General features: G+C 41.2%; 1 protein-coding gene across 10 annotated transcripts in view; it reads left to right on the top strand.

The window, feature by feature from the left end:
• The window catches only part of ZNF227 (zinc finger protein 227), a 13,643-nt gene extending 4,119 nt beyond the window's left edge, over nt 1-9,524 (top strand). For 7 of the 10 annotated variants that reach the window (XM_019626240.1, XM_019626243.1, XM_019626241.1 and 4 more), the window contains 3 exons: nt 1,089-1,215; nt 2,029-2,151; nt 6,607-9,524. In XM_019626240.1, coding sequence (XP_019481785.1) covers nt 1,089-1,215; nt 2,029-2,151; nt 6,607-8,732 — 2,376 coding nt within the window. In that variant the 3' untranslated portion in view covers nt 8,733-9,524. Of the gene's footprint in view, nt 1-1,088; nt 1,216-2,028; nt 2,152-6,606 lie in introns of those variants that run through there. The other 3 variants (XM_019626239.1, XM_019626247.1, XM_019626246.1) reach the window with 3 other exon arrangements.
• Nucleotides 9,525-9,920: the final 396 nt, after the last annotated feature.

Raw genomic sequence — 9,920 nt, forward strand, 5'->3', positions numbered from 1 at the left:
AAAAAAAAAAAAAAAAGAATTGATGGGATATACTTATATATATTAGATAAAAGCTTAATATCTGTAATTTTTACTAAGATTAGTAAGATTAATAAAAACCCAAGGGAATATGAGTAAAAAAAAATAATAGGAATGTCCCCCCCAAAAAAGTAAATTTATGAAGAAATTAATGACTATTAATAACTGAATATGTGCAAATGTTAGTAAAAGCTTTCTATTTATTTATTTCACTTAGATTGTTAAATATTTTTTTTAAAAGGAATTATGTCCTATGTGGTCAGTCTAGAGATTCAGGGACATTTGTACTCTCACATGAAAGGTGAAATGGGAAAACCTTTTGAGAGGGAAATCTGCCATTATGCTTTCAAAAATTTTTAAGTGCAAATTTTATGCTTTTACAATTGCTACTTCTTGACTAAGATCTCTGTAAAAGGACCTTTGCAGCATTAATAATAAGTAAAAAGCTATAACCAATTATAGATTATTTGTACTGACTAAAAATAAATTGTCAGTTCTAAGGAATTGTTATACTGTGCAGTCACAAAATGGAATGCAAGAGATTATAATAACACTAATGTTCAGATTTATTGAGCTTTTTTGTGTGTGTGTGAGGCACCATTCTAAGTGCTTTATACATATTCACTCATCTAATCCTTTCAAACACCTTGTGGTTTCGACACCATTGTAGAGAAGAGGAAGTTGAGATTGTGAGAGCTTAAGGAATTTGTCTAGCTCCCTGTAATTAAAACTTTGAAATTTGAACTCAGCCTGTACCTTTACTAGCTGTGAACGAACGCCACAGTAGATGGACTTGGCATATGCCTTGAAAACACAGTGGAAGAGCTATGTATCTATCCTGGAGGTTTGCAGATGGCCGGTGGGCTTTGCAGACATCAGAAACAGTGATAGAGTCCAAGCTCTGTGGGGAGGCAGAGAGGGAGGGACAACTGTTGGGACTAAAAACTGCCTGGGGGGGGGTCCCTCCAGCTCTGTAACAATTTTTTTGGTAATCCTCTTTAACTTCTTGATACTGGCCTTCCAGTGGATCTTTGTTGCAAGATTTAGGTGGAGTATGTTTGCTGTTGTAGGAGCCATTGACCTTCAAGGACGTGGCCGTGGTCTTCACAGAGGAGGAGCTGGGGCTGCTGGACTCCACCCAGAGGAAGCTGTACCGAGAGGTGATGCTGGAGAACTTCAGGAACCTGGTCTCAGTGGGTGAGGACAGGCGCCCTCTGACACTGAATCTCAAACCCTTTGAGAGTCTCTGTCCTCAGTTGTTCAAACTTTTGGACTCTTTGAAATGGTTCCCTGACCTTGAAGATAGAAGTTTTTCTAACCCCTGAGACTATAGGTAAAGGTTTTCTTAGTCTTTTGCTCAGGCAAAATTCTGTCCAGGGGTGATTTTTGTCTCCCGTTCCTCCACCACGACATTTGGCAATATTTGGAGAAAGTTTTGATTGTCACAACTTGGGGGAGAGATGCTGCTAAATGTCCCACAATGCACAGGACAACCCCCACAACACAGAATTAGCCAGTCCAAAATATCAACAGTGCCTCGGCTGAGAAACCCTGTTTCAAATGAATTATAAATGGGCAGCTTAGTTTCTATACATTGTCTTTCAAATACTTTGTCTTTCAAATATGGTTGTGACCCATTGGTGGGTCATGGAATCAACTTAATACATTGTACTGGCATTCCTTTTTTTCCCTGAAATAGCTTTATCCTTATCCTAGTTTATTCTTTCCAAGTTCCTTATCAAGACTTGTTCACATTGCAGCGAAAACTGTGACCATTTGCAGTGAGTGGTGTGAGAGTATGGGAAATACGATGACAACAGACATTGGCTAACTCTAATTTCATCTATATGTAGACATGAACTAGGTCATGACCGAAATTTCTTATTACAGTTCATGATAAAAAATTGTTAAAATATCGCTTTAGAGGAGGTTCTGAGGATTATAGAACTTAAACAAAAATATGTTTTAGCTGCATGTGCATCTTAAATACATATACCTGCCTTTTCATAGGACATCTTTCCTTCAAACCAGATGTGGTATCCCAGCTGGAGGCAGAAGAAAAGCTTTGGATGATGAAAAGAGAAGCCCAAAGAAATGAGAATTCCAGTGGGAGCCACATGGCTGTTCTTTCAGGTACCAGCTAATCTGCTGCCCCCCATGTCCATGATTCCACCCCTGTCCGAGGGCTGTCTTCTCCTGCCTGGACTGTGACAATGGCCTCCATACTGGTCTCCATGCCCCCCGCTTGCATTCCTATAATCTATTCTCCACCTGGTAGCCAGCGTGATTTCTTTGGAACGCAAGGAAGATCATGCCATTCCTTTGCTCAAAACCCTCTGAAGACTTCCCATGTCACTCAGCATCCTTACAGTGTGGCTGGCAAGACTCTACCTGATCTGGCGTCCTCACCAAGTTCCTCTTTGATCTCCTCTCCTTTTCCCCGACTAGAACATTCCTGCTATCTTGGAGTGTCCTTTTGTTCCATGGCATTTGACCAGCTTTCCTCTGCCTCGGAATAGAGTCGCTAGCCACTCCCTTACTCACTCGGGACTTTGCTCAGATTTCATCTCACCAGATAGGCCGCCTGTGTCTGCCCTATTTACATTATCATCCTCTCTCCATTCTCCATCCCCTCACCCTGCCTTATTTTGTGTCTAAGCACCAATCCCCTCCTGACCTAGTAGCGCATTATTATTATTTTTTTTAAGATTTTATTGGGGAATTGGGGGGAGGGGAACAGCGTTGGGGAATTGGGGAAGGGGAACGGACAGGTAGACAAATTGCTATTTTTGTTCTTCAGTCTAGTTGTGGAGGACGTTGCTTCACTGGCCCATGTTGGTATGGTCATTGTGCTCTTCCCGGGTGAGGCAATCGGTCGCCGGTCATTGGTCGGCCGCTCACAGTGGCTCCTAGCAGCTCACACCGGCTGCCAGCCGCTCACGCTGGCTGCCAGCCACTCACGTAGCTCACGGCAGCCTACTGCAGCCCCGCTGCAGCCTACGCCGTCGCCGGCGACTCACAGCAGCCCAGCTCCAGGTCGAGCTGTTGTTCATCATCTTAGCTGTAGAGAGCGAGCGTCATTGGCCCTCAATGTGGGATCCGAACCGCAGCCCTGCTGCTCAGAACTGGCGCTCCCAAGTGAGCTCTTAACGCGCCACTCGGCCGGCTCAGCATATTTTTATTTACTTGTTTATCATCTCTCCCTATGAAAATAGGGATTTGGGCAGTTTTATTTGCCATGTCTACACAAAGCCTCCAATGGGCCTTCTGCATAGTAGGTGCTCAGTACGTACTTGTTGAATGAATAAATTATTTAAATAATTACTGTTCTTTAAATAGAATTGAGGAAGCTCTCCTGTTGGCTTCTCCTAACCAACAGTCCTAGCCTTTCCCATCTGTGAGGAGTGCCTCATCCATAGTCCCAGGCAGCCCTTTTACTTTTTCACTTCACCTCTCTTTCATTTAAAAAAAAATTTTTTTTATTAAATTATTTTTTATTATGAAATACACATTTTTTTAGAATTAGTTTCAGCTGTACAACACAGTGCAATAGTTATACTTTTTACCCCTCGAAGTGACAACCCCCCTCCCCCAATCCGCCGCCCCATTTCCCCCCAATATCATTCATTCATTTTTTACCTCCTTTCTTTCTCGCCCCTTCTTTCCTTTGTCTTTAATTTGCATATTCCTTCGTTCTACTCATTTAAAAATTGAAAATTCCTACGGAATATAAATGTATATATGTTCCCTCTGCCGAAAAACAAAACAGAAGCTTGTCTATTAACACGACAGATCAGGCCCTGAATTTTGTCAGTAGTTGATGGGTATAACTTGTCTTTTTTTGTCCATCTCTCTTTTTATGTCTACATTTGTTCACTTTTGGTGCATTCAGGAATGTTAGATCCTGCCGCCACTTTACTGGGTCTCATTTTCATTTGCAGACTTAACCTTAGGAATTATGATCCTAAGCACTTGTCACTTTTCGGTTTTGCTGAATAGACCAAGTCTCTCTTTTAACAAATCTTACAGCATTTTCTGCCAGTTTTTCTTAAAGGTTTTTTTGACCTCTTGAACATCAACATGTTTCAGGATTTTGCAGCCAAGCTCCATGTACAGATACCATCTTGAAATGCTCTTTATAGGTCCCAGGAGCTCAAATTAAAGGGCTAGTTTTTGTAAGGATTCCTAAAAACAAAAAGCATACAGGTAATGGAGACAAGTGGACCTCACGTCTCATTACTCCCCAAGATGGCTCAAATGTTTAGAGCACATTAGTGTGACTAGTGGATTATTTTGGAACATTGTCTTCCAGTGAGCGTCTAACATAATTCTGATTTCTTAGACAACTTGGAATATGTAAAGATTCAGAGCTGTCAACCTCAGGAGATAAAAGCTATTTACAATTATCAGAATGTATTACTAAACTATCAAAATTATCAGCATCGATATGCCAGGCCTTATAATTCACCAGTTCTCATGTAACAGTTTCAAGTTGGCTATTTATGAGCGAAAACTGCGTCATCCATACGGCCCACTGCCCACTTTCCCCCTCCCCTCTCTCTTATGCCTAAACACTCATACAACCTATGTGTGGTAGTTGTTCAGTAGTTCCAAATTGGCTCTTTCCAGAAGTCAAAAGGCACTGATAGGCCTGTGGAGATGAGGAAAGTCCTAAATAAAAAAGAAAATTCCAGAATTTCAAGTAAGTTTGCCAGTGTAACTTGTATCCTTATGATACCAACTAGCTGATATCACAAGCAATGTGAGAAGCCTTTGACATATTGCAATGACTTCTGATACCAAACTGGAAGTTAGCCCTGACTGCACAGGCTGAGGGCACAGTTGTCCACAAGACTGCCCACCAAGACTTCACACAGCAGCTGGGGCTCCCAGGGCCACCCTCACCTCTGAGCAACTGGCTGCAAAGTCATGGGTTTCCATGATAATTCGCTAGAATGACTCAGAACTCAGGAAAGTGCTATATTTACAATTTTATTATAGCACAAAGAATACACATTGAAACCAGCAAAAGGGACGATGCACAGGATAAGGTCTGGGAGAGTTCCCTCTCGCCTCCCTCTTCTAAGGGCTCTTTGTGATTACTTTGGGCCCATTCAGATAATCCAGGATAACCTCCTATTCTCAATAACCTCAGTTTACTCTAAAGTACCTTTTGCCATGTACACTAACATATTCACAGGTTCCTAGGATGAGTGCAGGGACATCTTTAGGGAGCCATTTGATTAGCCTACCACACCCAGAGATGGGTGCATTTCTGTTGAGACTTTTCCAGCTTGTATTATTAGAACCTAACTTTCCATTTAAGCAAATTAGTTTTCAAGGACTTGGTACCACCTCCCCAGCCCACCCCCGCCCACCCTTAAACATTTTAAGCCAGCGGCTTCTGTACATTTTTAACCATGACCCTTAATGAGAAATATTTTACATCTTGAACCAGCATAAATATATTAAAAACGTGCATATTTACATGTATGTCTACACCTGAAACAAGCATTTCATGTAGTGGTACTCTTACAGCTCGTGACACTTCTCATGTTTTTATTCTGTTTCTTTAAAAAAAATATATTTGCCACAATTATGGAATTGATTTCACAGTTCACTAAAACATCCCAACGATTTGAAAAATTCTGTTGCAGTGGGGATAAAGCAGTGAAGAAAACAGTGCGTGTTTTCCTCATGACTGTTATATTCTAGTGGGTTTAAAAAGACAAGAAAAAAATTAGGAAGTATATAGTCAATTAGATAAGTGCTATGGGGAAAAATAAAGTAGGGTAAGGCATATGGGAAGAATAAAGGGTATAAGGGGGTGGGGAGGAGTTATTTTATATTGGGTGATAAGGAAGTCCTCACCCAGTTGAGTGATGTTTGAGCAAAGATCCAAAGGGAATGAGAGAAAAACCAAGAGTCGCAGCTTTCTGGGAGAAAGCTTTCTAGGCTGAATAGACCCCTCCCTCTCTTCCTGTTTAGGGTTGCCTTTGATAGTCTGTGCTATGTTCTGTTTCTCCCCTCCCATGTTCTTTCTCAGTTGGACAAGATTAGTTTTCCCTTTTTCACACTCCTTTTTACAGAGACGTGAATTACTTCCAAGTTTAGAACAAATATTATCCCAACCATTTGCCAAATTTACTCTTAGAAGATAATTTCTGTCAGAACCAAAATACTATTTTATGCCTACAGTCTGAGCTTTTGTAACCTAATTGGGTAGCATCCCACTGGTCATAAGAATACTGAGCAACATGTGAGTAGGCTTTTAGTTGATGTCATCCTAGGTTGGAATGAGGATTATTACTTTGCGGCCATCTGATTTCAAACTTACAGCTCTTGTGTTAAACTGTTACACTCATAGTTCTAAATGGCTCAGACTTAATTTAGTGGATAAGTGCCTGCTGACTCCATCCTTTGCTTTCACTTGCATGGAAAAGCAAGAAAAGGATAAATGCTATTGTAGAGACATGACCCTTCCTCTGGTTTATTAAGGCCTTTTCCTATGGCCTAAGTATGAAGTCCTGAGATTTCTGAACCAAGCAGTCACTTGTCCTCATCTCTGAATATCGCTGTTTCTTATAGGCAACAAGAATCAAAATGAGGTGGAGATGCTTCAAAAAGTTGCATTAAAATACCTTTCACGTGAAGAGCTGCCCTGCTGGCAAATCTGGAAACAGGTTGCAAGTGATTTACACAGGTGTCTTCAGAGGAAGAGTTCCCAGTCACTGCAAGGCAATTCTGTTCAGGTTTTTGCAAATGAGAATGATCTAGTAAATCATAAAGGAGATAGCTACTGTTACCTTGGAAATCAAGAGTTCTCAATTTCAAGAATCCAGGATTCTTGTGGGAATATATATCTGAGTGAGTCACAGAATCAGAGTAGAGGTAAGCAAATTCATGTGAAAAATAACCCGCATGTACGTGAAGCCTTCATGAAGAAACCACCACTTAGTGATCACATTAAAACTGACACAGAACAGAACCCCTACAAATCTAATGAATGTGGCAGAAGCAGGAATGATGGCTTCAGTCAGCATTTACCCTTCGGAGAGAAACTCCATTCATGTAGTGAGTGTGGAAAGGGCGTCAGTTACAGCTTGGTGCTTTTGAGTCATCAGAATGTTCCCACAGGAGAGAAGTGCTCCAGTCAGAACTCACATCTGCAGACTCGTCAGGGGACTCACTCAGGAGAGAAACTCGCTAAATGTCATGAGTCCGGTGATTGCTTCAATAAGAGCTCTTTTCATTCTCATTCTCATCACGCAGGAGAGAAGTCCTATCGATGCGAGAGTTGTGGCAAGGGGTTCAGTAGCAGCACAGGTCTTACCATTCATTACAGAACTCACACTGGAGAGAAACCTTATAAATGTGAGGAGTGTGGTAAATGCTTTAGTCAAAGTTCAAATTTCCAATGCCATCAGAGAGTCCACACTGAAGAAAAACCGTACAAATGTGAAGAGTGTGGGAAGGGCTTCGGTTGGAGTGTGAATCTTCGTGTCCATCAGAGGGTACACAGGGGTGAGAAACCCTACAGATGTGAGGAGTGTGGGAAGGGCTTCACCCAGGCTGCCCATTATCACATACATCAGAGGGTCCACACTGGGGAGAAACCTTATAAATGTGATGTCTGTGGTAAGTGCTTCAGTCACAATTCACCATTAATCTGCCATCGGAGAGTTCACACTGGAGAGAAACCATACAAATGTGAGGCGTGTGGGAAAGGCTTTACCCGTAATACAGATCTTCACATCCATTTCCGAGTCCACACCGGAGAGAAACCCTACAAATGTAAGGAGTGTGGGAAGGGCTTCAGTCAGGCTTCAAATCTTCAAGTCCATCAGAATGTCCACACTGGGGAGAAACGATTCAAATGTGAAACGTGTGGGAAAGGCTTCAGTCAGTCATCAAAGCTGCAAACCCACCAGAGAGTCCACACTGGAGAGAAACCCTACAGATGTGATGTGTGTGGTAAGGACTTCAGTTATAGTTCAAATCTTAAACTGCACCGAGTGATTCACACTGGAGAAAAACCATACAAATGTGAGGAGTGTGGGAAGGGTTTCAGTTGGAGATCAAATCTTCATGCTCATCAGAGAGTCCACTCAGGAGAGAAACCCTATAAATGTGAGGAGTGTGATAAGAGCTTCAGTCAGGCCATAGATTTTCGTGTCCATCAGAGAGTCCACACAGGAGAGAAACCATACAGATGTGGTGTCTGTGGGAAGGGCTTCAGCCAGTCCTCTGGTCTTCAATCCCATCAGCGAGTCCACACTGGGGAGAAGCCATACAAATGTGATGTCTGTGGGAAGGGCTTTAGGTACAGTTCACAGTTTATATACCACCAGAGAGGCCACACTGGAGAAAAACCTTACAAATGTGAAGAGTGTGGGAAAGGCTTTGGGAGGAGCTTGAATCTTCGCCATCATCAGAGGGTCCACACAGGAGAGAAACCCCATAAATGTGAGGAGTGTGGGAAGGCCTTCAGTCTCCCCTCAAATCTTAGAGTCCATCTGAGTGTTCACACAAGAGAGAAATTATTTAAATGTGAGGAGTGTGGTAAGGGCTTCAGCCAGAGTTCACGTCTTCAGGCCCATCAGAGAGTCCACACTGGAGAAAAACCATATAAATGTAATGTATGCGGTAAGGACTTCAGTCACCGTTCACGTCTTACGTACCATCAGAAAGTCCACACTGGCAAGAATCTTTAAAAATGACAAATGCGCGAATGGCTTCAGTCAGGATATATACCTACAAGGTTCTGGAACATCCATGCTGGTGAGAAACACTATAAAGGATTGAGAGCGGAAAGGATTTCTTCAGTTGGAATCTTTCTAACAGACTCTTTAAAATGATGACATAGAACCAGAGTAACAGGAATAGGACTCATATTCAGGAGAGAAATAGGTTGTAACCCTCTTGGTAAGATCCAATTGATAAAAATGGTCTTCCAAAGTGAATACATGCCTAAAGATAATTATAAAAAGGATATTTGCTATATATTAGCTAGTTTTGGGGTAGGGGAGGGTCAAGGAAGATTTTGGATTATTTTTTCCTTTAACGTCCATTTTATACATACTTACAGTGACCCTTATTTTTACTAAAGCTATAAAGCTATGAAAAATGAAGTGAATAAAATAACTGACTAAAAATTTCCTGTAGCCAAGAACTTACATAATATGATTGCTTTAGTTCATATGGTATATTGGAGTAAAACTAAGAAATAGCTCCCCAGAGATGAATCTTTGCTCTTCAGAAGTAAATTTGTATCTGCCACAAATGTATATGAGAGCATCATTGTTTATGGTAGCAAATGTAGAAATAATTGGATTGCCAGAGTATTTTACAATTTATTGATCCAGTGGAACACTATGCAAACATCAACCAGGAGAAGATAAACTTATACTTACAGATGTTGGAAGATGTCCAGAATATATTAATGTGGAAAAACAAAAAGTATGGCATTTTTGTGTGATCTCATTAAAGGCATAGATGCATCGATAGATATTTACTTCTAGTTATCTCTAAATTATGGGATTTTGCATTTCTTTAAATTTCTTGTTTTGAAAAAATTTAAAACTCCCCCACGCTAAAAATTATACAAAAATCTCTCATATACCCTTTACTCAGAATCACAAGTTGTTAACATATTTGAGTCATTATCATCTATGTAAGTGAATGTGTTTTTATACACACACATTGATACTTAGGTGTACACATTTTTTTTGTAAGATTTTTTTTTATTGGGGAATTGGGTGATGGGAACAGCGCTGGGGAATCGGGGGAAGGGGAACAGACAACTTCCTGTCCTTTTGTTCTTCAGTCTAGTTGTGGAGGACATTGCTTCACTGGCCCAAGTTGGCACCATCATTGCATTCTTCCCGGGCGAGGCAGATCAG

Source organism: Hipposideros armiger, unplaced genomic scaffold (genome assembly GCF_001890085.2).
Source record: "Hipposideros armiger isolate ML-2016 unplaced genomic scaffold, ASM189008v1 scaffold_664, whole genome shotgun sequence".
Lineage (NCBI taxonomy): Eukaryota > Metazoa > Chordata > Mammalia > Chiroptera > Hipposideridae > Hipposideros > Hipposideros armiger.